Source organism: Oncorhynchus mykiss, chromosome 23 (genome assembly GCF_057628025.1).
Source record: "Oncorhynchus mykiss isolate SJ-2025 chromosome 23, ASM5762802v1, whole genome shotgun sequence".
NCBI classification, from domain to species: domain Eukaryota; kingdom Metazoa; phylum Chordata; class Actinopteri; order Salmoniformes; family Salmonidae; genus Oncorhynchus; species Oncorhynchus mykiss.
The window spans coordinates 34914132-34937548 of NC_143044.1; the positions used below are offsets into that span (position 1 = coordinate 34914132).

The following is a 23417-nucleotide window of genomic DNA, read 5'->3' on the forward strand; positions in this document are numbered from 1 at the left end:
CATTTTCCTACCTCATGATACCATCTGTTTTGTGCAGTGCACCAGTCCCTCCTGCAGCAAAGCACCCCCACAACATGATGCTGCCACCCCCTTGCTTCATGGTTGGGATGGTGTTCTTCGACTTGCAAGCCTCCCCCTTTATCCTCCAACCATAACGATTGTCATTATGGTCAGACCAGAAGACATTTCTCCAAAAAGTACAATCTTTGTACCCATGTGCAGTTGCAAACCATAGTCTGGCTTTTTTAATGGTGGTTTTGGAGCAGTGGCTTCTTCCTTGCTGAGCGGCCTTTCAGGTTATGTCGATATAGGACTTGTTTTACTGTGGATATAGATACTTTTGCACCTGCTTCCTCCAGCATCTTCACAGGGTCCTTTGCTGTTGTTCTGGGATTGATTTGCACTTTTCGCACCAAAGCACGTTCATCTCTAGGAGACAGACTCCTTCCTGAGCGGTATGACGGCTGCATGGTCCCATGGTGTTTATACGTGTGTACTATTGTTTGTACAGATGAACGTGGTACCTTCAGGCATTTAGAAATTGCTCCCAATGATGAAGTAGACTTGTGGAGGTCTTGGCTGATTTCTTTAGATTTTCCCATGATGTCAAGCAAAGAGGCACTGAGTTTGAAGGTAGGCCTTGAAATACATCCACAGGTAAACCGCCAATTGACTCAAATGATGTCCACTAGCCTATCAGAAGCTTCTAAAGCCATGACATCATTTTCAGGAATTTTCCAAGCTGTTTAAAGTCACAGTAAAATTATTGTATGTAAACTTCTGACCCACTGGACTTGTGATACAGTGAATTATAAGTGAAATAATCTGCCTGTAAACAATTGTTGGAAAAAGTAGTGGTCCTAACCAAATTGCCAAAACTAGAAATTTGTGGAGTGGTTGAAAAACGAGTTTTAATGACTCCAACCTTAGTGTATGTAAACTTCCGATTTCAACTGTATGTGGGAACTCTTCAAGACTGTTGGAAAAGCATTCCAGGTGAAGCTGGTTGAGAGAATGCCAACAGTGTGCAAAGCTGTCATCAAAGAAAAAGGTGGCTATCAAATATTAAATATATTTGGATTTGTTTAACACTTTTTTGGTTACTACATGATTCTATATGTGTTATTTCATAGTTTTGATGTCTTCACTATTATTCTACAATGTTGAAAATAGTACAAATAAAGAAAAACCCTTGAACGAGTAGGTGTTACAGTATAATTTTAGACCGTCCCCTCGCCCATACCCGGGCGCAAACCAGGGGCCTTCTGCACACATCAACAACTGACACCCACGAAGCATCGTTACCCATCGCTCCACAAAAGCCGTGGCCCTTGCAGAGCAAGGGGAACTACTACTTCAAGGTCTCAGAGCAAGTGACGTCACCGATTGAAACGCTATTTAGCGCGCACCGCTAACTAAGCTAGCCATTTGACATCCGTTACACTCACCCCCCTTTTGACCTTCCTCCTTTTTTTTCCGCAGCAACCAGTAATCCGGGTCAACAGCATCAATGTAACAGTATAACTTTATACCGTCCCCTCGCCCATACCCGGGCGCGAACCAGGGGCCTTCTGCAGACATCAACAACTGACACCCACGAAGCATCGTTACCCATCGCTCCACAAAAGCAGCAGCCCTTGCAGAGCAAGGGGAACTACTACTTCAAGGTCTCAGAGCAAGTGACGTCACCGATTGAAACGCTATTTAGTGCGCACCGCTAACTAGGCTAGCCGTTTCACATCCGTTACATAGGTGTGTCCAAACTTTTTGACAAACCTACTAGGCAGAGTTCCTCTGTCTGTGTTCTTTGCTCATCTTCATTTTTTATTTTTATTGGCCACTCTGAGATATGGCTTTTTCTTTGCAACTCTGCCTAGAAGGCCAGCATCCCGGAGACGCCTCTTCACTGTTGACGTTGAGACGGGTGCTTTGCGGGCCATTTGAGGACTTGTGAGGAATGTATTTGTCCTCTTGCTCAGTTGTGCACCGGGGCCTCCCACTCCTCTTTCTATTCTTGTTAGAGCCAGTTTGCGCTGTTCTGTGAAAGGAGTAGTACACAGCGTTGTACAAGATTTTCAGTTTCTTTGCAACTTCTCGCATGGAATAGCCTTCATTTCTCAGAATGAGAATAGGCTGACGAGTTTCAGAAGGAAGTTCATTGTTTCTGGCCATATTGAGCCTGTAATCGAACCCACAAATGCAGATGCTCCAGATACTCAACTTGTCTACAGAAGGCCAGTTTTATTGCTTCTTTAATCAGGACAACAGTTTTCAGCTGTGCTAACGTAACTGCAAAAGGGTTTTCTAATGATCAATTAGCCTTTTAAAATGATAAACTTTGATTAGCTAACACAACGTGCCATTGGAACACAGGAGTGATGGTTGCTGATAATGGGCCTCTGAACACCTATGTAGATATTCCTTTAAAATCAGCTGTTTCCAGCTATAATAGTCGATTACAACATTAACAATGTCTACACTGTATTTCTGATCATTTTGATGTTATTTTAATGGACAAAAAATGTGCTTTTCTTTCAAAAACAAGGACATTTCTACATGACCCCAAACTTTTGAACGGTAGTATATATATATATATACACATAAACCCTTGTAAACGCATTATAAAAGGTTACCATATTGTAAAGTGTGACCAAATGTTCTTATACAACAAGGACCGGGAAAACTTATTGAAGAGTTGGACTGTCAAGGCCCTTTTCTCCATTAGTAGCTGAAAGAAATAAGTCAGGTTAATACTCATTAAAACAGGCCAGTTACCTTGACTCTGGCCAGGTCATGTGGGTTGAGAACAGATCCCTGGTAGAACTCCACCTGGGTGAAGTGGCGTTTAAACAAGGCTTCCAGCTCAAGATTAGGGGAAATACTGGGACACAAAGTAGAGTTTGTTAATGTTAACCAGGGCCTCCACTTCACCTCAAGATTCGGTTTAGTACTGGGACAGACAGGAGAGCGACCTATGTGTTAATGTTAGGGGGCTGAGTGAGGTCTCGTCTCCTCAGCAAATCAAAGTGCAATTTATTGTGTAGTATTTGAAATGTCATTTATTCTAATGTATTGCTATAAGTAGTATGCTGGTGTACCGGGCAGGCCCAGCGCTACCAACGGTTTCCATGGATCTGGGTGCTTTTTAGGATATAGTCATTGTAGAGTCTGAGTATTCCAAAAAAAGGAAAGGTGGTGGCAGTTCCCGAAAGGTTGTTGGGAGTCATTTTTTGGGAGCTGCTATCGCCTTTCCTTCTCTGAAACACTCAGTATTGTTATGAGTTTTGGGGCCATTTTTCCAGACCCAGATTAAACATAGTCGTGGAATTAAACACACTTTCAATTTCCCATTGAGTATGGTTTTTAGTCCAGGACTAGGTTTAATCTGGGTCCTGGAAACTGGCCTGTAAAGTGTAAGGAAAAAACATGGTACACTTACTTATGGAGAAAAACAATTTCTACATTGACATCATCCCTGTCCTTGTGTAGGAAGTCTTTAAGGAAGTTGGATACACTTTCAAGTGTTATATGACCACAGACCACGATGTGCCTATAGGAAATAAGATCCAGGAATAGTCATAAGATTTAAGCTATGGTTTGCTAAAAGCTGCAGCCAAAATGAAGACGCTGATAAACTACTGATAGATGTCAGTGTCACATTCCTTCTTGATTCTGAAAATAAAATGAAATTATAAGTTGGATCTGACAAAAAAGTGTTGTCCACACCACAGTATAGTCAATAAAAAAGGACCTCAAAAATGTGGTTTCTGTGTAGAAAATGAACACTGTCAGCCCATTGTTAACTTCCCCCAAAAATTCATAATTCTCCCTGGTTTGTACATGTTCTGTGATGAACAGGAGTCCATTTTTTATGTGAACAGGTGTCAGTAAGAGCTCTTTAGTCCTATGTGGTGCCTGAAAGACAGGAGAGATCACAGAGCTGAGCATGTTCTGGATTCCCAGTAACAGATTAAAAAGGATGAGTGTCCTTTGTTGGCGATTATGATGTGATTACTACATTGTACAATCCAGGAAAGAGCTTATCTTTAGCTAGAGACATCTTGCCTCCACGTGAGGGAAGTTTTCCGACAGACTGTATCCCTGCTACAGGATAGTACATGCAGGATTGTGAGATAACGCTTCATCGTCAGATGAACTCAGGATGGGTTTAAGAAGGGCATTTTCCAAACCAATTGGTTTGGAAAACATACTGACAACATACTGACAACTCACATACTGTACATTGTTTTGAAATACCTCTTTAATATTGTATCTTATTAGAGTTTGGGACTGCATATAGCCTAGCGGTTGGGAGTGTTGGGCCAGAAACTGGAAGGTCATTGGTTCAATTCCCTAAGTCGACTAGGTGAAAAATCCCTTGAGCAAGGCACTTAACCCTAATTGCTCCAGGGAAAACCCACTCTGTGGAAGTTGGATATGCAAAAAATTAATTTCCAATTCGTACGTGTGAAATAATTATTATTACATTTGTTAATTATTGTATCATATTTACTTTATATTATTATTTTTAATTTTTTTTACAGAGATGCTATATTTATATTTGTAGATGGAAAAGGTATTAAAATGCATTGACAGTAAAACTGAGACATAATGATATGAATCACTTGAAACAGAAATACAGATACATCAGCATGCAGAAGGAAAGAGGGAATAAATGGCCAAAACACAGTTATAGAGACTGGACTAAATCCAAGTAAAAAAATTCAACAGAAAAAAGTAAACAAAACAAAATTCTAAAAGCGAGCCAAGAGAAATCAAAGTTTGTTCAGAGGGTGGAAGCAGGATTTAGGGCAGAATCCTATTGTACCTTAAGAAACATGTTTTTAACTTGAATTTCAGTGTGATCCATGCATTGATTATGTGTTTGGGCCTTAGGGTGTAGGTCTGACTGAAGATTAAGGCCAGGAATGTAGCAGGGCTTGGAAAAATAAAATGAACTGGTGGTACCAGACAAAAAATACATAATCCAGAAGAGACAAAACAGGAAATGAAAGGCTAAATATAAAAGGCTAAAAGATAACTAACTAAAAGCATGCAAGGAACATGCAAGATCATGTGTGGACGAAGCAGATGTAAAAGGTAACCGCATTTCAAATGATCTGGAAGATAATTATATTTAAAATAGCTGATTATTTAACTGCAGGTAATCCCTTAATGTAGTTTCTCAGGACACTCTTTTGCTATTGTGCAGAATTTTCTATGACATCATCTCTGTCACCAAGATATAAGACATAATGTTCAAAATGTATTTTTAAATACTGTAAAGGTACTACAGCTATAGCTGCAATCAGTCTTGACTGTAAAAAAGATAATAAAAACAAAAACTACTTTGTGGTGGGTGGCAAGATGCATATGATTGGCAAACACAAAACACAGGCACAAACATGTAAGTGTTCTAGTAAATAAGCAAGTAAAACACTCAAGCATACAGTATAGCAAATAATACATTTGACACATCACAAAAAAACATGTATTCATTATAAGAAGCAATGACAGCTAGCACACAAATACCAGTACAAAGCAATAGCGTAAGCTTTCATGGCCAAGCTCTCCAGTCACCAGTATGACTTTTTTCCCCAAAATGTATAAAAGTATTAATATCAATCATTTCTGGATAATTACTGGTACCCCACTTTAGGAGAGGGGGACTTGAGTATTCACACCAAAACCACACTTTTTAGAATAATTTTTGTTTTGTATATTTGTTTGACTTACTTTCTGCCTCGTGTTGAGTTATAACTCCCTCCGTATTTCTTCCGATTAAGGATGAGAGCAGCAATTTCTGGCACGTAGCGAGCAAACATGGCCTACATGCATGGAACAGAAAAAAAAAAAGGGCATGCAGAGGATGGTTCTACTGCGGCAGAGGCAGTAGAGCCTCCCAGTAATACTTACTTTCTCCCATTAACCGCACTATAGGAACCACCATATTTCTTGCGGTTTCCTATTAACTCTATGATTTCAGGGACGTAGCTCGCAAACATGGCCTAAGGAGAAGATAGGAGACAGAAGAAAATACTAAAGAAAAGATACGCAAAAGAGAGAGCTGTGCGTCTATTTTTGCTTAAAAGATATCCGTAAAATTATTTATTTTATAGAAAAATTAATAGAGAAACAAAAAGTGAATAGAAAATGTAAAAAAAAAAAAAGTCTTGTTCTGGATAAGGTAGGTTACACACTGAGTGCACAAAATATTAGGAACACCTGCTTTTTCCATGATAGACTGACCAGGTGAGTCCAGGTGAAAGCTATGATCCCTTATTGATGTCATGTGTTAAATCCACTTCAATCAGTGTAGATGAAGAGGAGGAAACAGGTTAAAGATGGATTTATAAGCCTTGAGACAATTAAAACATGTATTGTGTATGTGTGCCATTCTAAGGGTGAATGGGCAAAATAAAAAATGTAAGTGCCTTTGAACGGGGTATTATGTGGTAGTATGTACCAGGCCCACTGGTTTGTGTCAAGAACTGCAACGCTGCTGGGTTTTTCACACATAACATTTTCCCATGTGTATCAAGAAAGTTACACCACCGAAAGGACATCCAGGCAACTTGACACAACTAATGGGAAGCATTGGAGTGAACATGGGCCAGCATCCCAACCTGGTGTCAGAGCATTTTGTATTATTCTGTATAATAGTATGATATGTTACGTTTCATATGGTATGTATTAATTTGTGGATGTCCGTCACCCAATTCGTCTGATATAATTTCCAAAATATATGATATGTTACAAATTCTAGCTAGGTGGCTAATGTTAGGTAGCTGGCTAACGTTAGCTAGGCTAGGGGTTATGGTTTTGGGTTAAGGTTAGGTAGTTAGCTAAAACGGTTAAGGTTAGGTTTAAGGGAAGGGTTTGCTAACATGCAAAGTAGATAACAAGTAGTATGTAGTTGAAAAGTTGCTAATTAGCTAAAATGCTAAGGTTTTCCATGATGAGATTTGAACTCACAACCTACTTTCATTTTTGCCTTAAGAAACCATCTGTTTTACGTAACCATATGTCTCAGATTTACATTTACTATGTTACATCTAGTCTGTGAGACCAGGCTGAGCATCCCTGTGGAACACTTTGGACACCTTGTAGAGCCCATTCCCCGACAAATTGAGGCTATTCTGAGGGCAAAGGGGGGTGCAACTCAATATTAGGAAGGCGTTCTTAGTGTTTTGTACACTCAGACAAAGTTAGATTACTACACTACAGTAAAAGTTATAACACAATCTGAAATTATGTAAAGGTTATCATATTCAGATTTGAGAAAAAAAAAGGTATGATAAGCAACGAAGAAGAAAAAAATGACAGGAATATTTAACTTAACCAGCTTTTACGGATATTTATTTAGGAAAAAGCAGTAAAAAATTACAGTTGACTATATCTGTATGTCAAGCTGTGATTGAAAAGAAAACGTTTAAAATAATAAAAAGGAAGAAAAAAACCTTATATGCCATGTTTTGTCCAACAAACACTTATGCCAGGTTGATTTGAATAGTACAACCCAATGTAACATAGCTGCAAATTGGATCAATTCATTAAATTGCTGAAAAATTACCTGAATTATGTCAATCCTATAGATTTGAAGCCTTGTGCATACTTACATTTGACTTGACAGTATATACAACTTATATATAACTTATATATTGTATACATTTATATAAACTATATAACTTACATGAACGTATATAAACCTGGGTAGGAGAGTGACGCGTCATATTGTTAATGTCACTCTGAAAATACTCAGGTACAATGTCCAGAGATAAAGGATAATAGAGGACTTTCAGCAACCCTTGAACCTCCAAACTATTGTAGTAGTACTGTACTAATGTACACACTAAGCCTTCTTCCATTGTTACCCCAAATACAAATGATCAAGTCAAATTAACATATTAAAAGTTCAATGGTTTTGGTTGCATATCATGCTAACTGACTGTTGTGTATCAATGGGTGTTACTGGCATACACTGTTGTGCCATGTTAATCATCAAGCTGGTCTATAGATCACTCCTTTCACTGTGTTTGTTGGAATTTGGGGAAGGGGAAGCTCAAGGATTGGGTCACCTGAAACCGCACATTACTTTAGTTAACGTTGCGAACCATTAGAAAACAAATCTTACTCGGTTTGAAAAATATAGAAATGCAATAAAACTATATAATAATAATAAATATACATGTATATACCTTCAGTACAATTATTATATAATAAATATTATAGGCGTATAATACTTACAAATAATAATACATTTGACAATAAACTGCCATGGGTAACAAACTGCCACAAAAAACAACTACAAGACAACAATGGAGCTTTGATTTTAACAGGCATTGAAGTGCAAAGACTTTCCAGCTGTTGGTAGCAGCAACAGGGACATGAATCATGATGATTGCAGGTGTGATCGTATGGATGAAGGACGGAAGCAGGTTAGGAGTAAATTAAATAAGAGAGGGATTTTTACCAAACCACCAAGGATGAAGAAGACCATGAAAAGTCGTCCCAGGGTGGTTTTTGCATACACGTCTCCATAGCCCACAGTGGACATAGTAACCATGAGTAAGTAGACACATTCCCAGTAGGAAAGTGCTTGGGAATTTTGGAAGTTTTCCCAAGGATCCCCTGAGTTTTCCACCTAGAACAGAGGTCACAATAACGGATATTGACAGAGAGGAACATGAAGAGCATTGTATTACAACTTACTGACTTGCTTACATACTTACTCAATGGCCGTCTCCGAATACCCATACTTGTATTCTAAAGAGTAGGCATTTTGGGTAAGTGAAAAAAGTTTTATAGTATGTGAAATGTAGAAAATTTAGTATGGTTTAAATGCCAGGATATCATACTCATTTCAGTTTCATTTAGTAAATTTGTTGCATACTTTTGAGGAATAGAATCGTCCACATGTGTTTGACAACAGCTGACAATCAGCTGAGGGTACGTGCTGTAGCAACATGAACAAATGTCAGGAATCAATGCAATTTGCGCATTAGATGCCGCATTCTCAGTAGGATGAGCCTAGTATGCTGATATTTGTTTGAAAACTGCATTCGTTTTTACTTAACAATACATTCCAAATAGTATGTAGTACGATTAGTACACAGTATGCAGTTTTAGTAAGTAGTAACCAAGACAGATTTTGGACACTGCCACTTCATTATTTACTTTATTGTTTACTTACGGACTTATTCACTTAGTCACACCGTATCAATTATTTACTGTTCTCAGAACCGTAATAAACTTTCACATTTTCAGAAGCAATTACCATGCCACCATTTAGTGGTCCTGCTCATTTAAAAACAGACCTGAAAATATTCCACAGTTATATCATCCATCAAGTGAGGAATACTTGTAGGGGCTAGGTTGTACAATGCTTTACTTAACATTATGTCCACCTATCTGTTGTCATGACGTTGGCCTGTGGGTAAGGTTTATGACCCACCCATAAATACCTTTCTCCCTTCCCTCTCTCTTGACTCTACAGAGAGACTCTTGAAAAGCCTTTGTTCAACAGAGATTCTGGGAACATCAGAAGGTGAGTGGAAATGAACCATATTTTGGTAATCCAACCAAGTGAACATATGCATTGGTACTTAATTAATATGATGTCAGTTCGGTTGTCATCTGAGACATTCTCATCAATGATAGGATGACAAACGGTACAGTGGAAAGTCTACACATTGTAGTTATCAGATTCACATGGAATTGTTGTGCAATTTAAATGTTTGAATATGAAATTATTTGGGAGGGGATGAAATGTGATCGTAGCTTCTAAAATGTGAGAACTGGGTTTTCATGAGTGAATTAGACCCGACTCAGTGGCCCACCCACGTGAAGAGACATTGGTTATAAACTATGAAACACGCCCTCCTCTCCCTTCCTATATAAAGCGTTGACGACAATATAACTTGCTGTTCCGAGTACATTAGGATGACATGCCGATGACAGAAGGGTTCAGATAATAACTACAGAACTAAGCCAACCTCAGCGTGAGCTTTGGTTGTGAATCGTATGAACTTTGAACTCTTATTCGCTAAAGAAGTGATACCTCCTAGCCGTTGAGTTAGCAGTGGCCGCTGTAAACCGGGCTAGGAGAGGACAAAAGGACAAAGGACTCTGTTGGGCAACACGGCCTTCCATCTACCACCAACCTATTGAAGAGTAGCTCAGAGTAAATATTAATTGCATTTTCCTTTTCCAAATGGGCGGTATTTTAGAATGCATAAGATCCTGTATTTACGAGAGACATCGCTTCTCCCTTTGTTCTTCAGTCTTCCCGCTCTTTCACCTAAACCCAACCCCCCTTTTTCTTTGTGTAACCAGCTGTCATATCTGTTCTGTCCGCCAGGGACGTTTTCCTTTATGACATCATTTGTAATCAAGGTACGATCCATTCTGTGTATACGTAATTCTGTGTGATTAGTTAGGTATTTAGTAAATAAATAATTAAACCCAATTTTGTATTGCTGATTCAACTCGTTAGCCAGGGTTCGTGAAGATAACCAAGAACTTACAACTTTCAGATGAGACTGAAATAAGGTGACGATTAATATTGACTGCTATTGATGTAAAATATTACTAGGTCTTTAAGAGTTTATTCGGAAGATAACTGCTCTATAAATATTATTTTGTGGTCCCCCGACTTTCTAGTTACATTTACATGATTAGCTCAATCAGGTAATATTAATTACAGAGAAAGGATTTTATAAAATAGCATGTCATATCACTTAATCCGGCATAGCCAAAGACACAACGAGTATTTACCATAATACAGTACTTAGTCCTTCTGTTTTGCCTTTATGGCTTTCTGTGACTTACCAGATGTATGAAGCCTGCCGCTGTTAGCCATGTACTTATGAAGATTGAACATAAGTTCACCAGTTTTATGGAATTGCTATTGAAAACAAGAGAGCCAGACAATATCAATTAACAATGCTAGTGTTCAACAAAAAAAGACCTGCCTTGTGTGAGTTCAAAAGAAGAACACCAGTAAAGGATGCCCTTTTGATAACATAATGAATAATTGGTAACACTAACTTGAACTATTATGTCAAAACAGTGCCAAAACATTACATATCACAAAGCAGTAATTGCTGTATAAGTGCCTAATGGTGATTTTGTCTGAAGAACATCCTTTGGGATAATGGATGATAACTGGTTACAGTCTGAGCTGCTCAGCCTACAATATTATGTACAGTGCCTTGCGAAAGTATTCGGCCCCCTTGAACTTTGCGACCTTTTGCCACATTTCAGGCTTCAAACATAAAGATATAAAACTGTATTTTTTTGTGAAGAATCAACAACAAGTGGGACACAATCATGAAGTGGAACAACATTTATTGGATATTTCAAACTTTTTTAACAAATCAAAAACTGAAAAATTGGGCATGCAAAATTATTCAGCCTCTTTACTTTCAGTGCAGCAAACTCTCTCCAGAAGTTCAGTGAAGATCTCTGAATGATCCAATGTTGACCTAAATGACTAATGATGATAAATCCACCTGTGTGTAATCAAGTCTCCGTATAAATGCACCTGCACTGTAATAGTCTCAGAGGTCCGTTAAAAGCGCAGAGAGCATCATGAAGAACAAGGAACACACCAGGCAGGTCCGAGATACTGTTGTGAAGAAGTCTAAAGCCGGATTTGGATACAAAAATATTTCCCAAGCTTTAAACACCCCAAGGAGCACTGTGCAAGCGATAATATTGAAATGGAAGGAGTATCAGACCACTGCAAATCTACCAAGACCTGGCCGTCCCTCTAAACTTTCAGCTCATACAAGGAGAAGACTGATCAGAGATGCAGCCAAGAGGCCCATGATCACTCTGGATGAACTGCAGAGATCTACAGCTGAGGTGGGATACTCTGTCCATAGGACAACAATCAGTCGTATATTGCACAAATCTGGCCTTTATGGAAGAGTGGCAAGAAGAAAGCAATTTCTTAAAGATATCCATAAAAAGTGTCGGTTAAAGTTTGCCACAAGCCACCTGGGAGACACACCAAACGTGGAAGAAGGTGCTCTGGTCAGATGAAACCAAAATTGAACTTTTTGGCAACAATGCAAAACGTTATGTTTGGCGTAAAAGCAACACACCATCCCCACTGTCAAACATGGTGGTGGCAGCATCATGGTTTGGGCCTGCTTTTCTTCAGCAGGGACAGGGAAGATGGTTAAAATTGATGGGAAGATGGATGGAGCCAAATACAGGACCATTCTGGAAGAAAACCTGATGGAGTCTGCAAAAGACCTGAGACTGGGACGGAGATTAGTCTCCCAACAAGACAATGATCCAAAACATAAAGCAAAATCTACAATGGAATGGTTCAAAAATAAACATATCCAGGTGTTAGAATGGCCAAGTCAAAGTCCAGACCGGAATCCAATCAAGAATGTGTGGAAAGAACTGAAAACTGCTGTTCACAAATGCTCTCCATCCAACCTCACTGAGCTCGAGCTGTTTTGCAAGGAGGAATGGGAAAAAATGTCAGTCTCTCGATGTGCAAAACTGATAGAGACATACCCCAAGCGACTTACAGCTGTAATCGCAGCAACAGGTGGCGCTACAAAGTATTAACTTAAGGGGGCTGAATAATTTTGCACGCCCAATTTTTCAGTTTTTGATTTGTTAAAAAAGTTTGAAATATCCAATAAATGTTGTTCCACTTCATGATTGTGTCCCACTTGTTGTTGATTCTTCACAAAAAAATACAGTTTTATATCTTTATGTTTGAAGCCTGAAATGTGGCAAAAGGTCGCAAAGTTCAAGGGGGCCGAATACTTTCGCAAGGCACTGTAACAGCAACAAACCGAAAACTTGGTAAAAATGTTTTTGGGAATAATATTTCAAAATCCTAAATGTTAAACTAATGACAAACTTGCTTTCATTGCCGTTAACTTTTCAATACAGAATCAACTGTGAATATAAATGTTCCTAAGGTATATACGGGTATCTGCCAAAATAAAGGAAACACCAACATAAAGTGTGTTAATAAGGCATTGGGCCCCTTGAACCAGAACAGCTTCAATGCACCTTGGCATAGATTCTACAAATATCTGGAACTCTATTGTTGGGATGCAACACCATACAGTACTTCCATGAGAAATTCCATCATTTGGTGTTTTGGTGATGGAAAACGCCATCTCAGGCACCACTCCTGAATCTCCCATAAGTGTTCAATTGGGTTGAGATCTGGTGACTGAGACAGCCATGGCATATGGTTTACATCGTTTTCAGGCTCATCAAACCATTCAGTGACCCCCATTGCCCTGTGGATGGGGTCATTGTCATCCTGGAAGAGGCCACGCCCATCAGGATAGAAATGATTCACCATAGGTTGAAGGTGACCACTCACAATGGCGGTGTATTTATTGACGTTTACCTTGCCCTCTAAGGCAGGGTTTCCCAAACTCGGTCCTTGGTACCCCAGGGGTACACGCTTTGGTTTTTGCCCTACCACTACGCAGCTGAAATAATCAACTAAATATCAACTTTTGATAATTTCAATCAGTTGTGTAGTGTTTGGAGAAATAAACTTGAGGACCGAGTTTTGAAAATGCTGCTGTAAGGGGTTGAGTGAACCATGCCAGGAGAATATACCCCACACCATAACAGAGTCGCCAGAATCCTCATTTACTCAAGTGTTTCCTTAATTTAGTCAGTTAACTGTATATTTCTAAGGTAATGTTACAGTGACTTGCATTGTTCTGGTCGTTCATGTACTGTGTGTTCTGTTCTGTTCTGGCCTTACCTCCATTACAGTAAATGAGTCTAGGGATTATTCAAAAAAAATGTTGAGCTATAAGCTCTTTCTGACATCTGTGCAGCACAAGCTTTAATTCTAAGCAGTGGGGTAAATTGTAGAATTCATCATGTGGCATGCTGTCCAATAGGTTTCAAAGAGCAGAAAATGTGCACAATTTGGAATTCCAATGAAAAATATCGAAATTAAATTGAATATAGGATATGTTATACATCCTAAAGAACAATACCTAACATGTTACCATTTCAGTTTTGAAAAGTGACAAAAATGATTTACTTGTTATCACAGAAGTACAGTATAATATGGTAACTTCTTTCATTCCCCAAATATGACAGCAATAAACCAAACTGTTCCCAAGTAATCCACCCAGACTGAAAGTAGGCCAAGCTCAGCTGACTAGTTTCCAATAATATGTTTTTTTAAATTGAGAGGAGGTTCTATATTTAACAATTTGCAGTAGCTACTGTACATTAAAATGCCACTGTATTAGAAGAGCCTGTGAGCGTATTGTATAATTGTAAATGTATCAATATTCATCACATAGACAGAATTACAAACATTGTCATAACATAGTGCATGCAAATGCTTTGAATACTACTAACTAGAATTAATACACACCAAATTGTACTGAAATTGAATACAGTGAAGTTGGAGAAAATAATAATGCACTTACCTTGTTTTTAATATGTTCAAAAACTGTAAGATTTCTGAGAACTGTATCAACCTTAATGCCCTTAAAAACCTCAAGCCTGTGTGAGAGAAAAATAAAAGTAGAAGTTATTCAGAGTTAATTATTTGCATGTTATTTACATAAAACCGCCCACTGTAAATCCGGAAAAACACAGGACACCAACATAATTGCATACCTTTGAATCCTTCATGCATTTTTAAAAGCTGCAATGGATTCATGACTAACAGAAAATGAAAGGCCTCTCAAATAAACAAAAATAGTAGTGGAAAAGCACAACCAAAATGTTGACCTTTCAAAAAACAAAAACAGCAGCGACGAAGCTAGTAGCAGCAACTGAATATTTTGTTTTTACTAAAAACAACAAACTCTGCATCAAATAATCTTCTGGAGAAAATAAATACAATGCTAATATCAGGAGACAACTAAGTCACAAAGCACTGGCGTAAGGACTAAAAGATCGAAAACAGCAAGAGATGAAAACCTGGATTAGTCGGACCAAAGACATGTGGACAGGCCTAGTTAGATGGGTCAACAGTCACATTACGTCAAATAATCACAAATTTGTTGCCATTTGTTTTTTAAATCTGCTAAATCTGAGTACCCTTCCAAGAGTTTAAGAACAAAGGTGCAATTGCCAAACAAAGGTGCAATTGCCAAATGCTGTCGCATGTGTGTGTGGCCTGTGCCACACAAAACCAAACAGCCTGTGGCTAGTCGTGCTCACCAGTACAATCTAATTATTAGTACAATCTAATCATCCAACAGTTCGATGTGAAATAATTAATTGCTTATTTTTATAGCACAAAAGTTTGTTTCATTATGGCACACAACAGTATGTCAATCCCACAAACTCCTGGGTTAACTAAGTGTACTACAGCACATGTACAGTAGATGTAGACCTAGTCTATTGTCAATGTTGTGTCACCTAGAATAACATGTTTTAAAAAAATGACAATATATTGTATTTTCCTCCATTTTCAATGATTATTGTCCATAATTTCCTAAATTATCAAATCAGATTATGTTACTCATAATAAAAAAAAATTCAATCGCTTTTTTACAAGTATGGTAAATCCACATTGCAATCAATACATGTTCATATAGAAAACTTGCTTTCACAATGCAATGCTCACATTACTTTTGATATGACTGCCTTCTCATTTATTAAAATACAATTTACTCATACTTATCCTATAGATTTTAAACTGTTGTCTGCTATATACATATGTGGACACCTACAGAACTAAAATGTATGTTTGTAAAGTATAAAGTAGGATATATACGGCAATGTACTATTATGGTTTTAAATCTGATATTGACAGGAACAGAAATGTACTGCATGTAACAAAAACATCCCTTATAGAGTAAGCATCCCTTAGCCCTTATACATATAATTATGGATAAAGTGACTAGGCAACAGGGTAGATAATAAACAGTAGAAGCAGCGTATGTAATGAGTCAAAAGATTTAGTGCAAAAAAGGGTCAATGCAGATAGTTAAACGGTTAACCAATAGCTACCTGGACTAACTATTTAGATGTCTTATGGCTTGGGGGTAGAAGCTGTGGTCCTTTTCAGAGTTGGTGCATAGGTACCGCTTGCCATGAGGTAGCAGAGAGAACAGTCTATGACTTGGGTGACTGGAGTCTTTGACAAATTTTAGAGCCTTTCTCTGACACCGCCTGGTATAGCGGTCCTGGATGGCAGGGAGCTTGGCCCCAGCAACTTGTATGCCAAGTAGTTGCCATACCAAGCGGTAAAGCAGCCACTCAAGATGCTCTCAATGGTGCAGCTGTAGAACTTTTTGAGGATCTGGGGGCCCATGCCAAATCTTTTCATCCTCCTGAGGGGGAAGAGGTGTTGTCGTGCCCCCTTCCGGACTGTGTTGGTGTGTGTGGACCATGATAATTCCTTAGGTGATGTGGACACCGAGGAACTTGAAGCTCTCGACCTGCTTCACTATAGCCCAGTTAATGTGGGTGTGCTGGGCCCTCTGTTTCCTGTAGTCCACGATCAGCTCCTTTGTCTTGCTGATGTTGAGGAAGAGGTTGTTACCCTGGCACCACGCTGCCAGGTCTCTGACCACCTCCCTGTACGCTGTCTCATCATCATCTGTGATTAGGCCTACCACCGTCATGACATCAGCAAATTGAATGATTGTGTTAGAGTCATGCGTGGCCACACAATTGTTGGTGAACAGGTTGTACAGGCGGGTACTATGCACGCAAACCTGAGGGGCCCCGTGTTGAAGGTCAGCGTGGCGGAAGTGTTGCTGCCTATCCTCACCAGCTGGCGGCTCGTCAGAAAGTCCAGGATCCAGTTGCAGAGGGAGGTGTTTAATCTCAGGTTCCTGTGCTGAACGCTGAGCTGTAGTCAATGAACAGCATTCTTCATCTTTTTCGGTGGGGTTTAACTGCTGTTGGCATCCAATATGTTGCATTACCGCCCCCAACTGGACTATAGTATAAATCCATTATACGTTGTGGTACAAAATGGGAAAAGGAAAAAGGAAAACACCCTTACAACTAACCCTACATAAAAACCCACGACTTTGACCCTATCTGCTCCTGCACCATGCCAACGGCCTGGGAGGATGGGACCCCACACCTCAACACACCCTGTAACTCTAATGAAGTCAAATCTTGTATACGCAAATACTTCTCTGCAGCGGCCACCACCACATCTATTTTTTTGTGATTTGCATTCCATTTCTGCTGTACAGTTGATAACCATTGCTATGAACCCTAAGAAGCCAACCTTACTGAAGCATATATCACTCGTTGGCCAAACCTCTGTGCTGGTACAGATCTACTACTACAAAAGGTATTTATGAAGCCCTTTTTACACCAGCCAATGTCGCAAAGTGCTATACAGAAACTCAGGCTAAAACACTAAACAAAAAGCAATGCAGATGGATAAAGTCTCAACACACGACACCGGCACTACTCTGACTCTGGTCCCCTCAACCTACCTCTTTTGTGCCGGTTACTTCCAATCGCCAGCATCGTGGGCCCTCCTACAGTTGACACACAACTTTATCCACCAAGACTACACAATCCTCCTGCACACGTCCCATATCTTGGAATCTCGCTCCTACACACTGCTGCAACATGACCACAAACATTTCATGAACAGCATTCTCACATAGTTGTTCTTCTTATCCAGGTGGGAGAGGGCAGTGTGGAGTGCAATAGAGATTGCGTCATCTGTGGATCTGTTGAGGCGATATGCGAATTGCAGTCGGTCCAGGATGTCTGGGATGATGGTGTTGATGTGAGCCATGACCAGCCGTTCAAAGCCTTTCATGGCTACAGATGTGTGTACTACGGGGCGATAGTCATTTAGATAGGTTACACATATTGTTTTTATGCAGATTTTACAATACTCGCATGAAAATCTGTTGCCAAGTGTATGGAAACCTAGCTAATGATCTACATTTTTTTTTATACATCTTCCATTTTGAAGGGTCTCATGATGCGGTTTACAGCAGCACTGACGGCTGTATTGACATGACAACTGCATCAGAGTTTTGAACAACCCTTCCTCCCATTTTGTTCCATGCTGACTGAAGACCTCGCTAGCGAGTAACTAGCTAACACTAAACACAGCTATATAAACCATGCCCCTCTTCAAACACGCCTTCTCTGATGTTGGTTACAAGGCGATACTAGTACTAATTAAGTAAGAGAATATAATGTTTTTTTGTTGTTTTGGCCACTCCAATACCTTGACTTTGTTGTCCTTAAGCCATTTCGCCACAACTTTGGAAGTAGGCTTGGGGTCATTGTCCATTTGGAAAACCCATTTGCAACCAAGCTTAAACTTCCTGATTGATGTCTTTAGAAGTTGCATCAATATATCTACATTTTTTCCCCCCTCATGATGCCATCTATTTTGTGCAGTGCACCAGTCCCTCCTGCAGCAAAGTACCCCCACAACATGATGCTGCCTCCCCCGTGCTTCACGTTTGGGATGGTGTTCTTCGGCTTGCAAGCCTCCCCCTTTTTCCTCCAAACATATCAATGGTCATTATGGCCAAACAGTTCTATTACAAAAAGTACGATATTTGTACCCATGTGCAGTTGCAAACCGTAGTCTGGCTTTTTTATGGTGGTTTTTGGATCCGTGGCTTCTTCTTTGCTGAGCGGCCTTTCAGGTTATGTCGATATAGGACTCTTTTTACTGTGGATATAAATACTTTTGTACCTGTTTCCGCCAGCATCTTCACAAGGTCCTTTGCTGTTGTTCTGGGATCGATTTGCACTTTTTGCACCAAAGTATGTTCATCTCTAGGAGACAGAATGTGTTTCCCTCCGTGAGCAGTATGATGGCTGCGTGGTCCCATGGTGTTTATACGTGTGTACTATTGTTTGTACAGATGAACGTGGTACCTTCAGGCATTTGGAAATTGCTCCCAAGGATGAACCAGACTTGTGGAGGTCTACAATTCTTAACTGATTTCTTTTGATTTTCCCAGGATGTCAAGCAAAGAGGCACAGAGTTTGAAGGTAGGCCTTGAAATAAATCCACAGGTACACCTCGAATTTACTCAAATTATGTCAATTAGCCTATCAGAAGCTTCAAAAGCCATGACATCATTTTCTGGACTTTTCCAAACTGTTTAAATGCACAGTCAATTTAGTGAATGTAAACTTCTGACCAACTGGAATTGTGATACAGTGAATTATAAATGAAATAATCTGTCTGTAAACAATTGTTGGAAAAATTACTTTTGTCATGCACCAGGACATCTACATATACTACTATATTTTATTAAGCACTTAATTTAAACTTTATTTTTTATTTTTAGATGGCGATGGGGTGTTTTGGGATTTTGAGTTCCTCCTGTGTGCATTTTTGTTTTTTTTGGGACCAGTAGATGTCCCAACCGACTTGTCCCAACCGACTTGCCTAGGTTTTGTATGTCTATGTTTTGGCCGGGTATGGTTCTCAATCAGGGACAGCTGTCTTTCGTTGTCTCTGATTGAGAACCATACTTAGGTAGCCTGTTTTCCCACTGTTAGTTGTGGGTAGTTATTTTCTGTTTAGTGTTTGCTGCACCTGTCAGAACTGTTTCGGCTATTCTTTTGTATTCAGTGTTCAGTCAATAAATAATATGAACACGTACCACGCTGCACCTTGGTCTACACCTTCTTCTAATGAATGCCGTTACAGAACCTATATGCATTTTACAGAAACCGTATGTTTTACATTGGTTATCTTGTTATTAGTCCCAACCTTCTATCTCTTATCACCATCCATTTTGGATTTCTGTTTGCCATACATTTTTCAACTGTGCTGTGATGCTTCATAAAATTACTGAACCTTTCTATTCTCATAGCTTTGACAGATTGTAAATTAAAGATAAACATTTTTGCTAAAATAATTATATTATTGATTGATTGACTATGACTTTTCAAATCACCCAGTATTGCTATCTGCAGCGTTAGTTCTATGCAACTGTTACAATTCTTCAGCCATTCCTGGACCTGTGACAAAAAAGAGCCCCATATGGACAGTACCAAAATAAATGATCTAATGACTGCCTCCTCACAGCAAAATCTACAGAGCTGGGAAGATTGTATCGCCATTTATATACAATTCTATTGGTTGCAAGAAATGTGAATAATAATTTAAATTGAAAAAAGTTTTGAATCCGGCGGTTTGCGTGTCAATTCATAAACCATGTGCCATGGAATAGGTACATCAAAAATCTCTTCCCAACTATTTTGCAATTTATATGGCACAGCTGTCAATTTTTTGGTCCTTAAATTAAATTGTTTTTTTTTTTAAATTTATCACAATTTTCTTTAACCATTTATGTTTAATGCATGGCCCGACAGACAAGTTCCTTACTTTTTCCCCGTTCTACTTGCCTCTTCCATTTTTGTGGTAATGCTGCAATTAGTTGGTTATAATTTTGGGTAGAGCAGACATTTCCATATGTCTGTGTTAGCTGCATGTGTGACATAACTCCATTTTCCTTTCCATGGTATTTTCCTTTCCATGGTAGCAAGATCTTATATATTTTTGCTAGCATTCTAAAAAAATGTATTGGACTGAGATCATTTCTTTCTTTCGGGATTTGTATACCGAGTATGTCCACATGCCCGTCAGACCTTTTTTCTTTTGGTAAACTATACAGTAACATAAAAGTTTAATTTTTTAGTGATCCAATAAGTAATTCAGTACATTTATCATGATTTGGTTTTAATAGATCCTCTATGAGGCTGTGGAGGGATTCTAATTGTGGTTTAAAAAAAACATGAATCATCAGCGTACAATGACACCTTTTGTTTTTAAGCCACGGATTTTAACAGCTAACATCTCGATGGCAATAATAAATAGATATGCCAATAGTGGACAACCTTGCTTTACTCCTCTTGACAGTTTAAAACTTCTGAGATGTAGCTATTATTTACTATTTTAGACCTAGGGTTACAATAATAACTTTAACCCATTTTATAAGAGGCTCTAAAAATGTAAATATTCAAGGCATTTTATATAAACTCCAGTCGTACTTTATCAAAAGCCTTTTCAAAATCAGCTATGAAAACCAGGCTTGGTGTCCCTGATATTTCATAGTATTCCATTGTTTCCAGTACTTGTCTTATATTATCTCCAATGTATCGTCCATGTAAAAAACCTGTCTGATTAGGATGAATAATATCTGACAATATTTTTTTAATTCTATGCATAATGCATTTAGCTAGAATTTTTGCATCCCAACACTGAAGTGTAAGAGGCCTCCAATTATTTAAACTGGATCTTTATATATACAGCACTTGGATCCTGTTTCAGTAATAACGAAATCTGACCGTCTTGTTATGTGTCTGATAATCTACCGTTCATATAGGAGTGGTTAAAACATGCTAATAATGGTCCTCTGACTATATATTTTTTTAAAGTATACTTGTACTGGTATGCTATCCAGCCCTGGAGTTTTCCTAACCTTAAAGGCTTTAATTGTGTTATTATTATTTTTTATTTCACCTTTATTTAACCAGGTAGGCCAGTTGAGAAGAAGTTCTCATTTACAACTGCGACCTGGCCAAGATAAAGCAAAGCAGTGCGACAAAAACAACAACACAGAGAGATACACATGGGATAAACAAACATACAGTCAAAAACACAATAGAAAAATTGGTATAGTGTGTGCAAATGAATAAGGAGGTAAGGCAATAAATAGGCCAATAGTGAGGGAGATATAAGTCTCCAACTTCAGTAATTTTTGCAATTCGTTCCAGTCCTTGGCAGCAGAGAACTGGAAGGAAAGGCGGCCGAAGTAGGTGTTGGCTTTGGGGACGACCAGTGAAATATACCTGCTGGAGCGCGTGTTGTCTCTGGTGACAAGTGAGCTGATATAAGGCGTAAATTTACCGTGCAAAGACTTATAGATGACCTGGAGCCAGTGGGTTTGGCGACGAATATGTAGCGAGAACCAGCCAACGAGAGCATACAGGTCGCAGTGGTGGGTAGTATATCGGACTTTGGTGACAAAACGGATGGCACTGTGGTAGACTACATCCAATTTGCTAAGTAAAGTGTTGGAGGCTATTTTGTAAATGACATCGCCGAAGTCAAGGATTGGTAGGATAGTCAGTTTTACGAGGATAAGTTTGGCAGCATGAGTGAAGGAAATAAGGAAGGAAATAAGAAGCCGATTCTAGATTTAACTTTGGATTGGAGATGCTTAATGTGAGTCTGGAAGGAGAGTTTACAGTCTAACCAGACACCTAGGTATTTGTAGTTGTCCACACAGTCAGAACCGTCCAGAGTAGTGAAGCTAGTCGGGTGGGCGGGTGCGGGCAGCTATCGGTTGAAGAGCATGCATTTCATTTTACTAGCATTTAGGAGCAGTTGGAGGCCACGGAAGGAGTGTTGTATGGCATTGAAGCGCGTTTGGAGGTTTGTTAACAGTGTTCAAAGAGGGGCCAGAAGTATACAGAATGGTGTCGTCTGCGTAGAGGTGGATCAGAGAATCACCAGCGGCAAGAGCAACATCATTGATATATATAGAGAAAAGAGTCTGCCCGGGAATTGAACCCTGTGGCACCCCCATAGAAACTGCCAGAGGTCTGGACAACAGGCCCACCGATTTGACACACTGAACTCTATCTGATACTGTAAGTAGTTAGTGAACCAGACGAGGCAGTCATTAGAGAAACCAAGGCTATTGAGCTTTATACCTTTTGGAATTAGTGCTGCAGGATGAACATTTCTGTTTGAAAAAAAAATGCCTTTGCTTTCCTAACTGACTGTGGGTATTGGTTCCTGACTTCCCTGAAAAGTTGCATATCGCAGGAGGTATTCGATGCTAGTGCAGTACGCCACAGGGTGTTTCTGTGCTGGTCAAGGGCAGTCAAGTCTGGAGTGAACCAAAGGGTATATCTGTTCTTAGTTCTACATTTTTTGAGAGGGGCATGCTTATTTAAGAGGAAGAGGAAAGCACTCTTAAAGAACATCTAGGCATCCTCTACTTACGGGATTAGTGTGTGTGTGTGTGTAGGAAAGTAAAGAAATAAAACAACAGTAAAAAGACATTTGACAAAAGAGTAGCAAGGCTATATACAGACACCTGTTAGTCAGGCTTATTGACGCAGTATGTACATGTAGGTATCGTTAAAGTGACTATGCATATATGATGAACAGAGAGTAGCAGAAGCATAAAAAGAGGTGTTGGTGGGTGGTAGGACACAATGCAGACAGTCCGGTTAGCCAATGTGCGGGAGCACTGGTTGGTCAGGCCAATTTAGATAGTATGTACATGAATGTATAGTTAAAGTGACTATGCATATAAGATAAACAGAGAGTAGCAGCAGTGTAAAAGAGGGGTTGGGGGGACACACAATGCAAATAGTCCGAGTAACCATTTGGTTACCTGTTCAGGAGTCTTATGGCTTGGGGGTAAAAACTGTTGAGAAGCCTTTCTGTCCTAGACTTGGCACTC

General features: G+C 39.3%; 1 protein-coding gene across 8 annotated transcripts in view; it reads right to left on the reverse strand.

The window, feature by feature from the left end:
• The window catches only part of LOC100301649 (calcium-activated potassium channel subunit alpha-1a), a 208215-nt gene that overhangs the window by 60159 nt on the left and 124639 nt on the right, over window positions 1–23417 (reverse strand). For 4 of the 8 annotated variants that reach the window (XM_021581139.3, XM_090217362.1, XM_021581136.3 and 1 more), the window contains exons 6-11: window positions 14451–14526; window positions 10831–10906; window positions 8474–8644; window positions 5917–6008; window positions 3440–3550; window positions 2776–2881 (exon numbers count right to left, since the gene is read on the reverse strand). In XM_021581139.3, the coding sequence (XP_021436814.1) occupies window positions 2776–2881; window positions 3440–3550; window positions 5917–6008; window positions 8474–8644; window positions 10831–10906; window positions 14451–14526 (632 nt within the window). Of the gene's footprint in view, window positions 1–2775; window positions 2882–3439; window positions 3551–5736; window positions 6009–8473; window positions 8645–10830; window positions 10907–14450; window positions 14527–23417 lie in introns of all 8 variants that reach the window. The other 4 variants (XM_090217363.1, XM_090217364.1, XM_090217365.1 and 1 more) reach the window with 2 other exon arrangements.